This window comes from Mugil cephalus, chromosome 3 (genome assembly GCF_022458985.1).
Source record: "Mugil cephalus isolate CIBA_MC_2020 chromosome 3, CIBA_Mcephalus_1.1, whole genome shotgun sequence".
Classification (NCBI taxonomy): domain Eukaryota; kingdom Metazoa; phylum Chordata; class Actinopteri; order Mugiliformes; family Mugilidae; genus Mugil; species Mugil cephalus.
In genome coordinates, this window is record NC_061772.1 from 19,958,069 (window position 1) to 19,977,161 (window position 19,093).

The 19,093-nt window shown below is 43.1% G+C and overlaps 2 protein-coding genes across 3 annotated transcripts; one reads left to right on the plus strand and one right to left on the minus strand.

The window, feature by feature from the left end:
• Positions 1-362: 362 nt before the first annotated feature.
• Positions 363-13,256, minus strand: ttc17 (tetratricopeptide repeat domain 17). The gene is made up of 25 exons (XM_047580131.1): positions 13,062-13,256; positions 12,400-12,489; positions 12,136-12,305; positions 11,931-12,042; positions 10,540-10,671; positions 9,889-9,998; positions 9,646-9,793; positions 9,001-9,140; positions 8,484-8,644; positions 8,037-8,149; positions 7,534-7,686; positions 7,184-7,299; positions 6,836-6,992; positions 6,577-6,648; positions 5,895-6,119; positions 5,002-5,221; positions 3,762-3,881; positions 3,268-3,563; positions 3,025-3,178; positions 2,808-2,928; positions 2,398-2,557; positions 2,144-2,227; positions 1,796-1,915; positions 1,568-1,711; positions 363-1,467 (listed from the first exon to the last, which is right to left on the minus strand). The coding sequence occupies exons 1-25, from the start codon at positions 13,230-13,232 to the stop codon at positions 1,336-1,338; spliced, it is 3,621 nt and encodes a 1,206-aa protein (XP_047436087.1). The 5' UTR covers positions 13,233-13,256; the 3' UTR covers positions 363-1,335.
• A 38-nt stretch (positions 13,257-13,294) lies between these two features.
• On the plus strand, positions 13,295-19,020 carry traf6 (TNF receptor-associated factor 6). Of its 2 annotated transcripts, none has more exons than XM_047580132.1 (8): positions 13,295-13,424; positions 14,523-14,858; positions 14,981-15,131; positions 15,368-15,526; positions 15,649-15,720; positions 16,054-16,131; positions 16,223-16,546; positions 16,894-19,020. In XM_047580132.1, exons 2-8 carry the CDS (start codon positions 14,536-14,538, stop codon positions 17,497-17,499), a joined length of 1,713 nt encoding a protein of 570 aa, XP_047436088.1. In that variant the 5' UTR covers positions 13,295-13,424; positions 14,523-14,535; the 3' UTR covers positions 17,500-19,020. The 2 variants fall into 2 exon arrangements, with proteins under 2 accessions (XP_047436088.1, XP_047436089.1); XM_047580133.1 differs by having other exon boundaries at positions 13,407-13,537.
• Positions 19,021-19,093: the final 73 nt, after the last annotated feature.

Consider the following 19,093-nt stretch of genomic DNA (forward strand, 5'->3'; position numbering starts at 1 on the left):
TGTCCTCAAAATGGTTGATATTATTTCAAATTATACAGCACCAGTGTGAACTGTAGTAATCATGTGGTTGGCTATCCCATTTTTTTTTTTTTTTGCAATCGCCAAATCTTCTTTGAACTGGATGTAGGAGGAACATGGGGTCATCAATCAGAGAGGGGGGAACACTGTAGGAGCTGATAAAAGGAGTCGGACATCGCCACCTGTAGGTCAGTTTTAAAATGGTCAGTTAAAAAAACAAACAATTGCAACAGTTTTGCTGTGGAGCATTCACATGGCCGTAAAGTGATAATAGTGAAACATTATAGGATCTTCAAAAAGCCCAGACTGGTTTATTATTCCCCCAAAGAGACAAAGAAACAGAGTGAAATCCACACACTGCCTTTAATACTGTACATTTAATACAGATTCCACTGTTTTTATAGACGGTCAATGGTAAATTCTTTTTCTGCCGAATGATTTCCATAAGTTAAGAAGCGAACGTAACAGCGCGTTTCATTCCCTCTGTTCTGTATTTAAATTAGCCTGGCGCACAAAATCAAAAAAGGTTTTTAGGTCCCATATAAATAGGAATGGTAGAGAAAAAAAGTGCAAAAACCGAGAATTCCCATCCGTTTTAATAAGCAAATAGTGAGGCCGTATATTGTCGAGTTTGAACTCGAAACCTCTGAGCTGAGAAGCACATCTTAGCAAACAACTCACATGAATATTGTGTGACGGTTGTTTTTCCTTTTCTTTCCTCAATTAAAACCCCCAATTAAGTTAAATTAAAACATGGCGTCATCTCTAGGCAGTGGTATGGAACAATATATGCATTTCTTTTATTTTTAAGGTGCCACCTACTCTTATCAAAAAAGATAAAACGTCTTCATGACAGTAAGTTTTTCCTTCCAATTAGCACATGATTAAAACTTTGCGTTAGAATAAGCTGAACTTGAAAGCATTGATCAATTTTACCCCATTTCATTTTTGCCAGTCAAGCAAAAAAAAAATAAGTGTCTGACTGCAGTAACTTCTTCATTGATAAAAAAAGGTCCTGCGTTTCACAGGTTAAGTTGAGGGTCAAGATTATCTACAGCTGTACTTGACATTTCAAACCGATTTTTTTTTTTTTTTGGGGGGCAACTTAGACCTTAAAGAATTTTTTAAAAAATGAGCACCCAGATTCCTCTGGACGTGGTTCTTGATACTTCACGTTTCAGGAAACGTTCTAGATTCTTAATTTTATGTCGTGTGCAAATTGTGTGTAGTATTTAGATGCGTGCGTGTGTATGCGTGTGTTCATCTGATGTGTGCATGGTCACTGGGTACTCCTCGGATCAATCTGGTTGAATGTTTTCAGGGCTGTCGACGTTCCCTCTTGGTGAGCAGGTAACACTGGATGGTTCTCAGTCGATCTTTGGCAGGGGCGAACTCTGGCTGCAGCTTCAGCGTGGACTCGTACCAGTGCATGGCTTTCTCAAACTCCTCCTGATCAAGAAAAACAAACAAAAAAAGATATCTTGTTGCGATACTGGTCGAATTTGAGAATGACAGAAGTGGATTGTAAAATTTTAACTGCGTCCGTTACCATTGCTATATAGACGTTGGCGAGGGTGAAGTGGTTCACGACAAAGTGAGGGGCAATTTCTACGGCCATGCGGGCGACGGTGAGGGCGTCCTCCCACAGCCGAGCGTTCTGGAAGATGTTGGCCAGGCTGATGAGCGGCACATCCTGGTTCGAGATTAAAGGAGAAAAAAGGTTTTATTTTCTCATGTTCATGTCATAACCAGGGAGGATCAGCTAGGACGAACTTGCCTTCATGTGATGGGGGGCGTAGTTGAGAGCTTGACGCAGGCAGTCGATGGCTCGCTTGCCTTGACCTTTCACCCTCCAGTACAGCGCGGCCATGCTGGACAACACCCAAGACGTCTGATTCTGTAGTTTAAGAGGAAGAATAAATAACAAATGCAAAGAAAGTTATTGCTGTGGTTTAAAAATATATCAATTTGCAGACAAACATCACAGAAAACAGACATACCATAGCTTTACATTACTAATGCACAACATGCAACTTGCTGAGAGGAACACACACACATGCAAAGAAATTACTAGACTCTACGTTTGCCTTCCCTGCCTCGATCATTCTCTTAAATGTTGTCTTACCTTTTCCAGAACTTTAGCAATGCGGGTGCCGACTTGCTCAAAAGACTGAGGGGAGAATTTATCTTTACCGAGGTTCTGCAGGACCTGTGAGTCAGGACAAGAAGAGATTATTAACTAGAAGGTCTGGCCATGCTCAGTAACGTGACGTTCCTCTGTCTCACATCAGAACATCAACCATGTCTATGTTCTTCGTAGTAAACCCTGTTAGTGGAACCTCTAACTATTAGCAGGTTAACTCTTCTGCCTCAGCCTACCTCACGCAGCTGGCTCTCGCCGGTGTAGTGGATAGCGGCACGATTGGCCACTCCTGACAGGTGGTCGAGGGTGTGCATACTGGCAGCTAGGTTGGCGTTGCATAAAGGTTCAGCGGCTGGCTCCTGGAGGGGCGTGGCAAAGTCTATGTGCTCTGTGATGCTGGTGTAAAAAATACAAAATAAACAAATACTTTCACTGAATCGTGTGTGTTGATATGCAGCAAAGCAAGAATGGCAATGAGGCAGCAATGTTTTCCTGATCCTCTCTATTTCTTCTCATTCAGCAGGTTTGAAGCATCTCACAAACTTAAGTGAATATAAGTCTGATAAGTAAAGTATTACAAGAATAAGACCAGTGAAAACCCTTAAGGTATAACACAAGAAAATGTGACCATGATCTTGACTCTTACTCGATGTTCTTGGCAGAAACAGCCAACCAAGTGCTAGCTACGGTGGTGAGGTCCACCCTCCGTGTCCGCTGGCACTCCTCCGGCCCTGGCCAGCCAAGACTTGTGTAGTCTCTCCAGCGACCTGCCAAAAAAAAAACATAAAAACCATGAAGACATCTCTGTCAGTAACCTTTTTTTTAGTGTTCATGTTGTTGAATAAATAAAATGTACGAGGTACCTGAAGGACCAGGGGATGGGATAGTTGGGCCGCTGATCTCCAACACAGAGTGTCCACCTGGCAGAGACTCCCCATTCTGACCATCATCAGATATGGCAACACTGTCCGATCCATCCACCTTAGCTTTCTTAACGCGCTTAACCTGGAAGGTGATCTGAACAAAAAAAAAAAACTTTCATTAGGAGACTACTATTATTAACCAATAAAGTAATTTCTATTATGAAAAAAAGTTTCCACACTTACCCACTCTGCTCCATCGTCATCCTCACAGTTTCCAAAACATGGCCCACTACTGGCACGTGCGCCCATGACGCGATCATTCTTCAGCACCCGGATACCCCGCAGGTCCCCTCGTTTCCCTCCTACATCCAGTGCTCCCTCAAACGCTCCCATCAGCTCTTCCTTCAGCTGCCACTCGTCCTCCTTTTCCACTCCTCCATCCACAAAGGAACCGGTCATTTGAGCTGTTCCCGAGACAGAGGGAGGTCCCTGCTGCTGTCCAGCTGCCTCCCCTGACCCGTTACTGTCCAGGATAACCTCTGGAGGGAACACATTTGAAAGAAAAGAGGTGATTTAGAACTGCAAGAGCTTGCACGTTTGGGATGGACATTTCTTCCAACGTGCAAAATTTTCCTGAAACTAACCACAATCCCATTTCCAGTTATTTTCTTTGCACGAAACGCTAAACTTTAGGGTTGTATTTTACCAAAGAAAGTGTCGATAAGTCAGTTTCTTACTTTCAAAGAGCAGGGTGTCTTCCATGGCAGAAATAGAAGGCGCATCCTGCTTCTCTTCGCTGCCCTCCCATTCCTCCAGCTGGATGCCAAGATCCTCCTCAGCAATGCAGGCAGCACCCTCTACAGTACAGCATAAGAAACTCAAGCTCACTTATTATTGTGAACCTCCTCACACCGATAGTCAGACAAATGTCTTTATACTTAAATGACATTAAAAACCCTAGTTTGATAATAATAAAAAAAACACTCAACAGGATGTTTAAGTAATAATTACTACATACACTGTATGAAAAAAATGAATCAACATATCAATCAATATTGTGTAATAAAGGCTCAACCTGTAACTTTTACATACAGAAAACAATGGCTCTCAGGAAACAATACTCCCCAAGACAGAAGGTGATGCATTTCATTATTCTGAGACATTGCAACCCTTGTTCTGTCCCTACGGCTCAAACTCTACCGACTCCACTCACTGACAAGGCTCTGATTTTATTCATTTACTTGGATCTCACACTATGACTGCAGTGCTACTAAGCACAATTCTTCATCTCTGCTCTGTTTTCAAGCAACCGCAGCCATCACAGAATGTAATACGGTAAAAGTTAGTTAATGTTATGTGTATTTATATATATATATCAACCTTAAGGTGGGTGTCTGTTTTGCTCGTGTGGCCTCGTGCACTCGCTGCGCTTTATTGGTGCGATATTTAGCTTTAGAGGGTAAAATATAGTGCTTTCTAAATCTGGCATCAGCTATTTTCTGCAGCTTAAATTATTGAGTGGGAAAATTTCTCCACTTCAAAGCACTTTTCTCCTCACTCCCACTGATATGAATAAAGGAAAGGTGCAGTTCCTGTTCACATCAAAAATACAACAGCGTGTTTTTTGACGGCTACTCTTGAAGCTTGAAGGGGCGGATTTTTGATTGCAGTTCGCATCTATTGCCAATATTCAACTACTAACTAATCAAGTGGCGGAATTGGGCTAAACAGAAACACACATTTGAAGCGCTAATTAATTTGACTCAGTAACTTTTAGGGATTAATGCCATCGCACTTTTGATTCAAATTTAAACCAGGAATAGAATTCTAATTAACCCACCCTTTAAATATGGGGAGGTTTACCTTAAACCTTTTGCAATTGATAAATGTCGGATAAAAAACAGACTTGGATTGTTATAACTCTCAAGTGTACGCACAAATAAAGCACACTTCCATATGTGTGTGTGAAATACTCACCTGGGCAGGGCTGTCGGTGTGAAAGGTTGTAAAGGAAGGGGTAGAACTGGAGACAGCGCAGCAGCGGCAGGCTGGAGCGACACTGTTCGCAGGCAGCAAAGGATGAGAAGGAAGAGGAAGAGGAAAGGGCCGTCACCAAGATGTGGCGGAACGAGGCCAGGGCACCCGTCACGTTGCCCTGGGCCAAATGCACGCTCACCAGACTGAGCAGGGTGTGGGGCTGAGGGAGGGAAACCAACAAAACAAGCCATTGGAGAATTAGCGGATGGGAAAACTTGACTTTCTCGCAGATACAGGTGCAACTTTCAACAGCTACAAATGTGTTAAATGCGGTGTGCGTATTTCACTACAAAACTTTCGCAGCTTCGCAAATAGGTCACACCTCAGTTTCTAGTAAAGATTTAACGCAGGATCCTTCTATTGGAATTATTTAATTGTCTTCTACAAGTTAGTTGATTTAACAAGATGTAGGAAATGTTCCTTTAGCCCGGGCTGCCCTAAATACCATCTACCAGATCATGCAAATTTCTTTTAGCCGCTCACTCATTTTCCATTTTTCCACGGTACTATTTTGGGAGTGAAGGCCAAAAGGGAGAACTAAATTCCTGTGTTCCTGGAACCAGCTTGAGATGATGATTGCTTTATGCCACGCTATGACACTATGTTATGCTGAACTTCTCCAAGTTTGGGCATGACGAGCACTCAGACGTTGTTTGGCTGGTAATGATTTTTGATCTTTTAATATAAAGCTGTAATGAGTGCAGCATATCATGTGACCGACTGTGAAAGGGCCGTGTGTGTGCCTAAAGGAGGGAGCACAGGTAAGCACACGTGATCCGCTCAAAAATTGTAAAAACTCCAGGTTAGCCAGTTATTTAGCGATGTGCGTTTACCTCTGACGCATTGAGAGCCAATGCATGCTCCAGCAGTGTTTGAGCGTGGGCGGTCAAGCTGTAGTGCAGCAGCAGGTTAGCAGCGTTGGTGAGGGGCAAGTGGCGGTGGGAAGGCGGAGTGGAGCTCAACGCCTGACGCAGGCACTGCAGGGCATGGCTACCATTGCCTTTGGCTCGCCAAAATAGAGCTGCCTCATTGTACACCTGCCAGTGTGGTATAGTGTCCTATATACGCAAAAAAAAAAAAAAAAAAAATCTCCTGTTAGCTCTGAAAAAGAATTCATAGTCAAATCTGAGATGTAACGTGGCTTTTCATCAACCCTGTGACTTTGAAACACTGTGCAAGTGTTTCAGCGCTGATCTAATATAGGACAGATTAAGAACAATAATGAAAGACTAAAAATATATTTTGATCAGGAAGTGAGATATGTAGTGGTGCAATTACAGAAGAGCAATGTGAAACTATAAATTGATGCCTCGACGCTTCACGCTTCAACTATTTTCTCCGATACATCACACGTGTCTGATTCAGCTTTTCACTGTTACATGAATAACAGCATGAGAACACAGAGGAGTGCTTGGGCAGAACTTAAACAGCGACCAGACAACAGTTCAAGTGGCCGCGCTCGGTCGTTTTGTAACGTTGCTTGTAGCGTGAACGCGCCACAGGGAGCAACCTTACTTCTTTCATGGCCTGAGCTATTCTGTGGCCAAGTTGCTCCAGTGTCCATCCTCCACTGCGTAACTGCAGAATCTGGAAACAATCACAGAAATATCACTGCTTTGTTATTCCTCTGCACTGGAAACACAGATGAAACAAACACAAGTACAGACAATAGTTAGGTTAATGGCTGACAATACTGAATGCATTGCGTAAGTTTTTTTTCCTATGCAAATCTCTCTCACACACACACACACAAATGACAAAGGCCGACATATACCTCAGAGGCAAACTGATCTGGAAGCTCCTTTTCTTCCAGGGACCAGTCTAGTGAGGAGGGCAGGAGGACTGGATATGGTTGGGGGACTGGACTACAGTCTGGCAGAGCTGCTGTCTGAAAAGGATTGCTGCTCCCATAGAGGAGAGCTGCCACTGGGCTGAAGAAACACAAATTAACATGTGTTACTTGTGTTATTCGTCGTCATTTAAATGCATGGCTCCGGTACAGCTGGTAGTCCTTTGTATATATTATGTAGTTTTATGGATCCTTCCAAGAAACATCAAACTCAACGTAGAGTAACTATGCTGCTAGGATGTACCTTAAAAACACCTAGGAATGTGTACCGACCTGAGGCCCTGAGTTTCAGGTGGAAGGTAGAAGGATGGCAGCAGGTGAGCGGGTGGAACGCTTGGGTATTCCCGGGCACAGTCTGCCCTCTGAGGCCACAGTATCCTCTGTATGTCCTAAAACAAAAACTCACCATCAGCGATGCCTGGTCTTAAAAACCAAAATCAAAACTAAAACCAACCAACAACAAAAGGGTTAGATAAACAATACGTTCAGACATATTACGTCCTGCCAGGAATGCGTGGTCTTTTCATCACAAAACGTAATGTTTTATCCTCAATATGACATTGCTCCTTAGTCGCTGACTTGATCCGGCAAAAATTTATTTGCAAGAAATTTCCTCATCTTGCCTGTGTGTAGTCCTGACGGCCGACCCAGAGGGCAGCGGCAGGGTCCTGGTCCCCGGACACGGAGGGGTGGAGCTGGGGGCTGGCGGCCGTTTGGTTGGGGTTCCGCTCTGAAACAAGTGCCACGCTGGAGGCCACGGACACCTCCTCTCCAAACTGTGACCAAGAAAGAAAAGAGCAAAATTATGCCCCAGTAAAAACACGAAAAGATACATTTGCATACTTGTCGTGATGAGAAAACAATGCGACGTGACTGAGCTGAAATCCTGTGTGTGCTTTCTGTTAATACAACGGAAGTCAAACGTTTGGACACATATAACCTGCTGAAGATACAGAATATATATTTTTGCTTTGTTTACTTTCACCTCAGTACATTACTATGTTTGTGTTACAGTTATATAGTTTTCATAGCTCCTGTATCACTTGACACTAATAGAATTACAGAAACAAACATTTTAACAACTTTTTATTGGTACTATAGGTCGTGCGCAGCCATAAGAACTTACCTGGACATAGTGGACATGCTCAAACAAATCCCCCCGGTGATAGCGCACAGGCTGGTCAAAGGGGCAGTAGAGGCTACGTTGCTGCTGACCCAGCCGACACATCTGATGGTTCCCTGAAACAGAAATGACACACAATAGTTAGGTGCTGCTCCATATACACTGTATATGGAGATCAAATCTAAATGACCTATTATGGTTAGTTCTTCTTGTCCTTCTAATGCATCCATGACACATAACATTGGGCTCACAAAGCACTTCTACTCTGTGAAACCAATGGATAAACTTTGCTCTACTTAGAATTTACACATACACTTGACACTTTATTGCCTAACTCATCATGTCCCACAGACAATCTAATAAAACAATCAACCGAATTGCGAGATCATGCTCGTTGGATCCGTCAGTTCTATCATGCCCCTGGCGTAGTGAGAGTTGACGGCTTCCTACCGAGTTGGGCTTCTTTGGCCATCTGGGTTTCATGGATAATGTTGCGCAGGATCTGCTCTTCCTGCAGCAGCTTGTGTTTATCCAGTGCCTCCTGCTGGCGAAGGTAGTGATCATGCTGCTTCTGGTACTCCTTCAGCTCGTTCAGTGTCCGTTGCAGGGATCTATAAATATTGGAAGAAGAACAAGGGAAATACAAGAAAGCTGAAAAAATGCGTAGAAAAAAAACCCTTCTAGATGGGTCTAAGCGTTTGCAAAAAAAAAACCGGATATACACTGAATGATAGTGGTCTTTCCCAGATACCCTAAACTGCTTATCCAATTACAAGCCCATTTGTAAAGAACAGACGTACCAGTATCAAATAGTGCATTGGAAAGCTTGTAGGTGATTATTTGTGTGTCTCAGCTGCCTACAATGCGCTCTGTTTGATGAATGTCTTGCCTAATCTTCTGATTTAATGAACGGTATAGAGTAACTCCATGGAAAGGACCTGGGGTGTGCGCATGAGCGCTCGCTTACCTGTGCTGGGCTTCCAGGCGCTGCTCCAGCTTTTGCTGACAGAGCACAGCGTGTTTCCTCCTCAGGCCTTGCTCAAAGCCTGGCTGGGCCTGCAGTGCCTGCTCATAGCACAGCACCGAGTGGTTGTATTCCCCAAGCATCTGGTCAAACGGTAAGAGAAGACGCAGAGACTAAGGATACCGCAGAGATCAAAATCTCATTTGTTTTTATGTAGTATTCAAACTGTGATGAGAATTAAACAATAAAAAAAAGACTAAAAATAAGTACAAGGTAGCACACACTGGTGATTAAGCTCTGAGAACTCAAACATATGTGTTTGGTAAAATGACAGTGATCTGATAAAGTTCCCCTTCAAAGTAAAGCTGTAACCGTGAAATTCAACTAAAGTTCCAGAGACATCATGGTGGGAACATGTTTTTCATTTGTAACTTACTGCATTAAGGGTAGACACTAAATAATTTTACTTTCAAAAATGTTTTCCGTAATAGGCCACAAAAACCGTTAAATTATTCAAATTTGTTTCCAGGGTTGCAGTCAGGGACCACAGCTACAATAAAACGACAAAAGTTTGACTAGATGCCAAGTCTGTGGTTTCTACACACGAGTCTTTTACTTTTACAGCGTCGTGTTTTCTCTCCAACTCACAGCATAAATGTTTCCCAAGGTGTAATGACTGGTGAAGAGGTCTGAGGTAAGGTCCAGGGCAGCGTGGGCGAGAATAGCAGCGTCTGCTGAGAAATGGGCGCGGTGCAGGATGTTGGCCATGTTGACCAGGGCTATATCTTTGTGCTGCCTACAAGAACAATAAACACACAGACACACCTGTGAGCACTCTCACACGACAACCGCTGCAACAGTGCGGAAGACTTTTGACCAGGCTGACAGTACCTTGGGGAGAAATGCAGGGCGCGCACTACGCAGTCCACGGCCCTCTGAGGCTCGTTCTTCATGCGCCAGTAAAACGACGCCATGTTGTACAGCACCCAGGACGACGAATTCTGGAAAACATAATCGTGAGATCACGCAGAGTCTAAAAAACGTGAAAGGACTAATTATTAACTGTTGATCCGCATCTATTTGTTCGTTGCCTTTGGTCACCAGAGGACGTTCCAGGCTCTGATTGCTTTGGTAAACCTCTTACATTTTTTCCACCCAAATGGAATCTGAGGACAAGCAGGACATGAAATAAAATCTAGTGTATGGAGGGAGCCAGCTCTCCTTGCTCTCATCGGTCTCTGTGTGAAAAGCCACCGACCTCTGCTGTGTATGCAAAGTTTTTTAAACGACTAAATTTAGTAAAATACAATGGCGTCTTGTAGTCACGTCGCTTCTAGTCTCTTCCTCTGTGCCCTTTCATTGCCTCTGTATTATCCTATTTTTTTCTCAACACAGTTTTGCTGCATTGATTAAGAGGTCTCTGTCACATGATTAATACACCTCATTTGCTGATACATGCATATATTGTCTGGGCTGGTATTGACAGTGACTATTGCTTAAAAAAAAAGTAAAACACATCTTCAAAACTGCACACAAACTCACCCTTAATAACGCTTGATGGATCCGATGGCCCACCTCGTCAACACTGCGGCCCAGCTTGTGGGATAGTGAACTAAAAATGGGATCCTCCTTAGAAAGAAGTGGGGAGGTCAAGTTTGCCCTCTCCTGCACACCCTAGAGTAGACGAAACGTTTGATTACATACAATTCTAGACTAGAATAACAGCATACCATCTTCCAAAGCACACACGTTCTCTGTCTCTGCAAATAAATTTGACGAGCCAATGATAACCTGATGAAGCAAGCGAAAACAAAAAATAATATCTCAATAAATTGTTTTGATGGTATCTGGGGATCTTTGCCCAAGGCCCTCTTTTTGAAACTGATGCTGGAACTGAGATAGATTCAAGCTGTTCTCCAAACCCAGAGACGGAAATTGGAGTTGCTTGAACCGCGTTGGGAGTTCCACTGGTAAAAAGCACCAACAACTTTCTCTGACTTGTAAGTGAACGATTGTTGAAGACGTTTACTTTTTTGTTTTGGTGTGAAATTTACTTCTTTAGCTGCACATCCCGTTAAGTTGTTAGGGTCAGTACTGAGGATAATTACACACAGTGTGATATTAATATAACTTCAAAAGTGTCGTCTGAAAACGGACAACCTATAGCTAATTTTTTGAGCTGGCACATAACTTTTTCGTCCATGCTTTAACTCCCTTTATTGAGTAGCAGACATTGCAATAACCATTCAAACATACTGAGCTAAATAAGATAAATGCACTACTGGGGACAATCTGCGTAGCAGCAAACAAATGAAAACACTTTGTTTTCACATTACCAAACTCATCTTGCAGCAAAATAATGAAAAGTGGTGTTCCTGTAACTACAGGTGAAATAAATTCACTTGTCAGTTAATTAAGATTTACTACAAAGAAAAAAAGAATAACTGAGATGATTGTCGATTCAATCTGTGTTTTCAATTTGGAGAATGTGGTTTGTATTACTATTGAATTGCATTGTGCTGTACCAACACACCATTCTATTACTTTGACAACCCCATTTTAGTCAGTAGGCAAAGATAAATAACAGCACCACCAACTACAGTCTCCAAAAGCTGAATCACTGTCTTCTTTAGGTAAATGTAACATTATAACAGGCATAAATGCAGAATTTAGTGGACAAATCTTAAATTGAAATGCATTCGCTTTCATTCTAGCAGCTAATGATCTGGATGGTGAGTGTACGTCCGAAAACAATTCAAAACAGTTCGCTGATGTGTTTTTATTTGATGAATTAAAATGGCGGAAAGGGTTGTGAAGACGAGAAGTGTTATTCTGCTATGGCCAAAAGAAATATCCACCTCTCACAAATACAAAGGTTTAAGCTTCTAAACTCTAATCAACGTGGTGAGTCATCCCTTATCTACTCTACTCACCCTGAGATGCTGGAAAGCATGGATGCTATAAGGTAGTTCAAATATTTTTGCGCAGTCTGGCTTTTCTAGATCCGGCGGGAGAGCCGACCGCGAATCCACATAGTCTTCGGGGCTACAGGGACGAAAGACATAGTCGCTTTAAGAGTAATGAACCTTGAGAATGGATATCTCGTGAATATGCCGTCATATTTTATTGAGAGCTTACCTGATGTCTTTGCTTTCCAGGGAGATATAAGTGCCATCGTACAAGTCCAGGTCCCCCAGGGGTACTTTAGCCATTACACAGTCTGCATCCTCTTTATAGTGTCTCTGCTCCAGACCCGTGTCTCTGTCCTCGTTCTCTTCTATGTGAATCTTCTGTGCCACAAGCTGCTTCTGCTCGACGATCGCAAGGACAATCAAACATTAAGGACTCTGCAGGCGAGAGCAACTGCCTGTAAATGTAAGCAGTGCACACGGTAGTACCCACCTCCAGCTTCTTGAGGTAGTTAACACGAGTCTCTTGCCTCATGAAGATTACTACATCGTGTGGATGTTTCAGATTCAAAGGAGAGTCCACCTGAAATAAAAGCAGCACGATCCTTATTGACACACAGTAAACACATCAGCTCAGTGACAGCATCTCCGAGTGTGTGTGAGGTCGTGTACGCAATACCCAGGTCTAATTTCATGTGTGCAAATGTGCAAACTCATCTTGTCAGACCTCCTTGTCAGCTTTGCCACATAAACAAAAACACGGGTTTTCCCTTTAAGAGATGAGTGCAGATTGCTGGCTACTGGCATCAACCAACACTGACGCTAACAAATTAATATTTATAACCAGTTTCTACGGGCATGGGCTTGCAATTATTTACTCATGTTGACACTCGACCTGACTAACCCAACGATAGGGTGACATTAACTAGTTTGATTAGGCTATGCCGACTTAGCTCAATAAAATTAATTTCAATGTCCGCTTTGTCTGCATGCGACTTCAGCAGGGCGCGCAAATAAGCATCGTTGTGTTCAAACCGCTCCTATTATTATGTTATCAAACAACATAGCAAAGCGTTACCGTTTACGCTAAGAAAAAAAAAATAGTTAGCTTCAGAAGCTAGCCACATAAGGTAAGCAGTGATCTAGCTGTCATACTTGCTGTTGGATTTTTCCATCCTCTGTGACAACCCAGTGGGTCGTAGCTCCTCCGGAGTCCACAATTAGCACACAGAGGAGGATGAAAAGCTTCCCCTGAAACAACGGCTTTCGCGAACAGTTGACACGGCAGGGCAAAGACTCAGGACAGATTTTCCTGAGGTCCGCCATTTTTCTGTCTCCCCTCTCTGCTCTGTGTGTGGCGAGTGGCCACACGGTGCGGTCTCCAGCCACCAGGGGGCACTGTCGGCTTCGGCGATCGAAAACGGCGAAACTCTTCGGTGACGTCTGAAAAAGAAAAAAAAAAAGAAAAAACAGGAAATTCCGTAGAAACGAAAACTTCGAGAAGTTTTCACGGCAAAGGTGGGTATACTCTAAGAATAATGTCTGTTCTTCGCAAGTGGGTAGTTTATTGTGTTTCTCGCAGCTGACGACGCTTGTTCGCTACCGGCTGGTTTCGTATCTTTTTGCGTCTGGTGAGTCCGATTCGCTGGAGTGTAGTTCCGCATCCAGGGGCATGACTGGTTTCATCAAATGAAAATAATGTGTACGGATGATAAGCTAGCCGTAACGTAACTGGTGCGCTATTGTTTTCAGGTGGCACAGTATTGTTCGCTGAGATACCACTTTATTGATAACCGCGCTCGGTTATGTGAATTACTGCGAAAATTAAACTTTTAAAAGTTTGTAGGTGTGACGTTAGCTTCTAGGAGGAGTTAACAAGTCGTCAATAAACGATGCACTAACTCCACCGTTTATGTTTCAGTATAAAGAGGAACCAGTAGCCTGAAAATCCCTAATCTTAAAAGTTAAAAATACAGGATTCACAACTCAACACAGTATTTAGCTGATACTGATGCTGTCAGGATGCAAAAACAAAACAGAAACCTCAAGGCGGCACATACCACTCCCTAGTGACACACATGACATGTGTTAAAAAGTTCAAAAAACAAGAAGTTCTTTATGCATAAAACAGGAGCATCCTAGAGCTGAAACATTTAATGAGAGATCTTAATTAAAGATCATTGTGCCTTAGGTGTGTGATTGACATATTTCACCTTTTTCTGAATGAATGAGTTATTTTCAGCAGTGAAACACACTAATGACATTTCTATATGGACACTTTTAGCACTAAAAACCATTTAATAACAAGTACATGTCTTTACGGTTTCTAAAAGAAGGGAGGAAGTTGAGAAGGAGTTCATTTGATACAGGAGGAAGTTAAACAGGTAGTCAGGAGGTTGAGGTTAGACCTGTAGAAACGTATCCCCTTTACCGTAGTCTGTAGATTTCAGTAAGCGACGGTACAGTAGGTTGTGGTTTGCTCTTTGATCAGAGACATGACGTCTTCCAGCCATGTTTTTGAACCTGATCTCTAATTTTAAGAGAGGAAGTAATGAATTGTCATTATTTGAAACAATATTTTATACACAATATAACGCTTCTTTCCTTTTTTTCCAGCCTCTGATTGCAGATGGCTTGCTTTGAAAGCACCAAGGGGAGTCTGGAGGAGGACAGCTATGAGGGAGGTGTAGAAGAGTTGTCCAGCTGTGCCATAGCAATGCAGGGAAAGGAAAATGAATCCCTTGCTAGCCCTTCGGAGAGCCCGGGCACCTACATCAGTGGCACCTCTGCAAGTTTTCAGGCTGCTGCCCCCCTTCAGGGCTACGACGTGGAGTTCGACCCACCCCTGGAGAGTAAATATGAGTGCCCTATCTGCCTCATGGCTCTGAGGAATGCCGTTCAAACACGCTGCGGTCACCGTTTCTGCAAGAGCTGTATTGAGAAGTCCATTCGGTGAGCTGCTGTACTCATCTCCAATAAACCAAATACTGACTCAGAGGTTTCCTGCTCAAATAAATTTCCTGCGCATTTACTGCTCAGATGATATGATTAATGTTCTTACTTTTGCCAAACAGTGATACAGGACAGAGGTGTCCCGTGGACAACGAATCGCTGTCAGAAGACCAGCTGTTTCCTGACAACTTTGCCAAAAGGGAGATTCTTTCACTGACTGTTCGCTGTCCAAACTCTGGCTGTGCTGACAAAATGGAGCTCCGACATTTAGAGGTTAGAAAAATAAGAGAAACAGTTTGAGAATCCCGTGGGATGATTGTGTGTCAACAGTTACAAAGATCTGTCTCAGTCAAATAACTCGACAGTCAGGGGTTTTTGTGTAAATCTTGTTTTTACATTGTTTTGGTAGGACAAAACACTTTAGGTGTCAGGAACTCGTGTCGTGTGGAAATTGCACGTGAGCACATGAACACTAACTGCATTGTGTCACAATGTTGTTTTCCCTCCAGAATCATTTGCAACAGTGTCAGTTTGCCACTGCACCTTGCCCACAGTGTCTGCAGTCTGTGAGAAAGAGCCGCCTAGAGGAGCACACAACTGTTGAGTGTGGAAGAAGACCCATGTTGTGTCCAGACTGTGTGACAGAGTTTGTTTATGAGGAGAGAGAGGTAGTGATGCACATCTAACCCTTTCCAGCAGATTTCTCACACCACAGAATCGCACGAATGAACTGTTTTATGCTCCAATAAGGAATACTCTCATCACTGTCTTGTTTTGGTTTCCCCTTCAGCTTCATATGCAGCAGTGTCCCTTTGCCAGTGTGAAGTGTCAGTACTGTGAGATGGATCTCATCAGGGACCAGGTGAGTGTCACACTGTTTTAAAAAAGTACAGCTGGTGGATCAAAATGTCAAAATTTAACCATTTTCTTAGTTAAACTTGAACTAAACTTCTCTTTTCTTTAAACAATGGGGAACCATTCCTCTCACAGTGTCACAACTGATGTGGGCAGTCTGGCACGCCGCAGTAGCAAGTGCAAACTGATAGAGTCTTAGTTTCAGATGGAATCTTGGTTTTCTGTCTGAAACAGGAAATTAATTCAGGGTTCTCTCAGGGCTTTATACAATTAAAAACCACTTTTAGAAATGCTTGTTCAGAAAAAAGTTGAGCTTCTAATGTTCTTGTTTTTCTTTCAGATCGAATCTCATTGTGACACAGATTGCCCGAAAGCACCCATTGCCTGTAACTTTAGCATCTTCGGCTGTAAGGAAAGGGTAGGTAGATCTTCAGATCCTGGTTTGTTTCACTGTTGCTGAAATCCAAACTAAATCCACGTTTTAAATAAACCTGGTTTGCCATCTTCAGATGCTGCGCCACAACCTAGCTCAGCACATGCAGGAGTTCACACAGATGCATATGCGCTACATGGCTGAGTTTCTGCGTGGCCTCAGCCTGAACGGCACCACACCCAGATCCCTGTGGACGTCGGGACCTTCCGTTTCTTCGGAGAGTGAAGTAGCTGCAGCGTCAGTAACGACATGTAGTGGACTCAGATCAGCTGCAAGCTGCGCCAGCAGCTGTGCTCCGGGTCAGCCCAGCGAAGAGAACCACAGGCTCAGAGAGATGGATGGACGATTGGTGAAGCAGGATCATCAGCTGCGTGAGCTCATCATCTTAAAAGAAACACAAGTAAGGGAGCATTTCAAAGTTCAAAGATGGTGTAAATTTGTTCTGTTTTAATCTTTAGCCTCAAATTTAAATCAAATTTGAGTTTCAGAGCAGATCCCAAATTTTCTTACAACACAGTGACTTAATTCAGAGCTAGATTCATAGTTTAAAGTTGCTAGTATAGCTAATATACCATGAATGTGTTTATCAGTGTTATTCAAATATCACTCATATCTGTTATTCCATCTCAACAGAACTGTTGGCATCATGTGTTTTCTTTGTTTCTCTGTGTGACACACGTTTTAGCTCTAGTCATTATGTCCTTTAAGTCCCAGCCTTTTGAAATCTTTGTCCCATTCCTTTCACAGGCAGGCCAGCTTGCAGAGCTCCGGCGTAGGGTGTCAATGCTGGAAGAGACAGTGAAGGAGCTGGAGGGCCAGCAGTGCCACGGTATCTTCATCTGGCGCCTCAAAGGGTTCTCTGGCCACCTACGGAGCCAAGAAGCGGGCATGCCTGTGGTCGAGCACAGCCCCGGCTTCTACACAGGCCGCCCGGGCTACAAGCTGTGTCTGCGCTTACACCTGCAGACGCCCAACGCCCCACGCTGCTCCAACTACATCTCCCTGTTCGTCCACACCATGCAAGGAGTTTTTGACGGGCAGCTGACCTGGCCGTTTCAAGGGACCATCCGACTGGCCATCCTAGACCAGGGCCCAGAGGGTCAGCATCACGTGGAGGTGATGGAGACTAAGCCAGACCTGCAAGCGTTCCAGAAACCCACTATTCAGCGCAACCCCAAAGGATTCGGATACGTCACCTTCATGCACCTGCATCAGCTGGCTCAGAGAGCTTTTGTTAAGGATGACACGCTGCTTATCCGCTGTGAGGTGACACCACGTTTTGACAGTATGCTTCATCGGGAAGGTCCAGCAGTACAGCCTAGAGGGCCTGAGGCATCATTTTCAAGAGACTGAAGTCAAACTTCATGTCTTCATCACCATGAAGTGTACAGACATCTTTGCATTTCAGTATTGCTCAGTTCATTTGAAAGGGTGGTTACGAGTTTTCTTTTCTTCCCACACGTTCTTCACATGGAGTTTGACAAAAGTGTTAGCTTGAAAGCCCATTTTACCAGGCATGCAGTTAAAGCAGGAGTTATTTTAGAAGGGCTTGGAGAAATACACCAGGAACACTATTGGTAAGCTACTGAATGATACAAATAAGGGTGATCAAATCAAAATAATAGACACGTCCTTTGAACCGCGGATGTCGCTAATAGGAAGATTTTCATTCACAGTCGTTGCAAATTTGAAAGCTGCATAGTACGTGGAAAGTTTTCCCAAATTTTAAATATCAATGTCAGTTTTAATAGATATGTACAGGACAGTGCCTTTAATGGATTTTGAAATATGTTGTTTATCTACATGGTGCATTCATCAAGGCTCCTATGTTTAAAATTGTCTGTGTTTAATCAGCTCAGCAGCACCTGCCTGGAGGGCGATTATCACTACAAGACTTTGCTTTACTTTCTTGTTTTTATTTTTATTTTTGTAGACAGCAGTCTGACTGCTAAAGATACCCTGTGGAGATGTTGAGCAGTGGTGAAACTACTGAGCGGTGCTTACAGAGGAGATCCCATTGTGTTGTATTTTTATCTCATCTTCTGAGACGCACAAGTATGCACGAGGCAACCGCTGCATAGGATGGAAATAATTAGTGCGTAGAAGCACTAAAATATTCTAAACGAAAAATAAGTGTTTTATATAGGAGAAATGCGTTTGGGGCATTAGTTGGATTCAATGGCTCCACAGGGTACCTTTAAAGAAATGCCACAGTCAGTTTTTTTTGTCAACCCATTGTACTGTCCACATTCAGCATTTCATGCCCCACTACTTCTCACCAGACTGCTCACACGGTATCCCTCTGTTATGTTGTTACACAAAAATAACAACAACTTTTCAACATGGAGTTACCCTATAAGAAAGTTTTCACCAATTGTTATTGGTTGTAGTGCCTCTCGTACAAGCGATGTAAGAATGTTTTTGTTTTGTTTGTTTGTTGTTGTTTTGTTTCTTTTTGTCTCTTTGCTTTTATTAAATGTGCGAACTAGAAACAGGAAATATGAGTTGGAGGGCTAGGGAATTGAACCCAGGCACTCAATGCCGACGTCACAATGTGCACATTTTTCTCACGCCGTAACCACCTGGTACACATAGATTTAACCAACATCATGCCTCAGTGTCTTTAACTTAAAGCAGCCTTTACGTGATGTAATTAATTAATACACGGTGATGTTGTTGTTGTTGTTGTGTTTTAGTCGTCTGCTGATCTGTGATGTTCCATTGCTTTGGTCCCATTTAAAGTAATCGATGACAATGTTACACTGTAAGCTGGGTCAATACTAGTAACTGAATGAGTGGGTGTTTTAAGTGTGTGATTTATTACTTATGCAGACGGGCATAAATTAAAGCTAAGCATGCCGTATTGGAACATTTCATGTGTTCTGCTTACTTGGACCATACGTGAATACATTTATTTCATTTAAACAAAGGAACTAACATTTTCTGC

Bases quoted from the DNA above. Each gene is read 5' to 3' on its own strand.
- ttc17 (XM_047580131.1), bottom strand. From the start codon at position 13,232: ATGGCGGACCTCAGGAAAATCTGTCCTGAGTCTTTGCCCTGCCGTGTC. The intron at 12,043-12,135 runs GTAAGCTCTCAA...TCGTCCCTGTAG, and splicing joins CTGGAAAGCAAAGACATCAG to CCCCGAAGACTATGTGGATT. The intron at 5,222-5,894 runs GTAAACGCACAT...TCCCTCCCTCAG, and splicing joins TGGCTCTCAATGCGTCAGAG to CCCCACACCCTGCTCAGTCT.
- traf6 (XM_047580132.1), top strand. From the start codon at position 14,536: ATGGCTTGCTTTGAAAGCACCAAGGGGAGTCTGGAGGAGGACAGCTAT. The intron at 16,132-16,222 runs GTAGGTAGATCT...TGCCATCTTCAG, and splicing joins TCTTCGGCTGTAAGGAAAGG to ATGCTGCGCCACAACCTAGC. The intron at 16,547-16,893 runs GTAAGGGAGCAT...TTCCTTTCACAG, and splicing joins TCATCTTAAAAGAAACACAA to GCAGGCCAGCTTGCAGAGCT.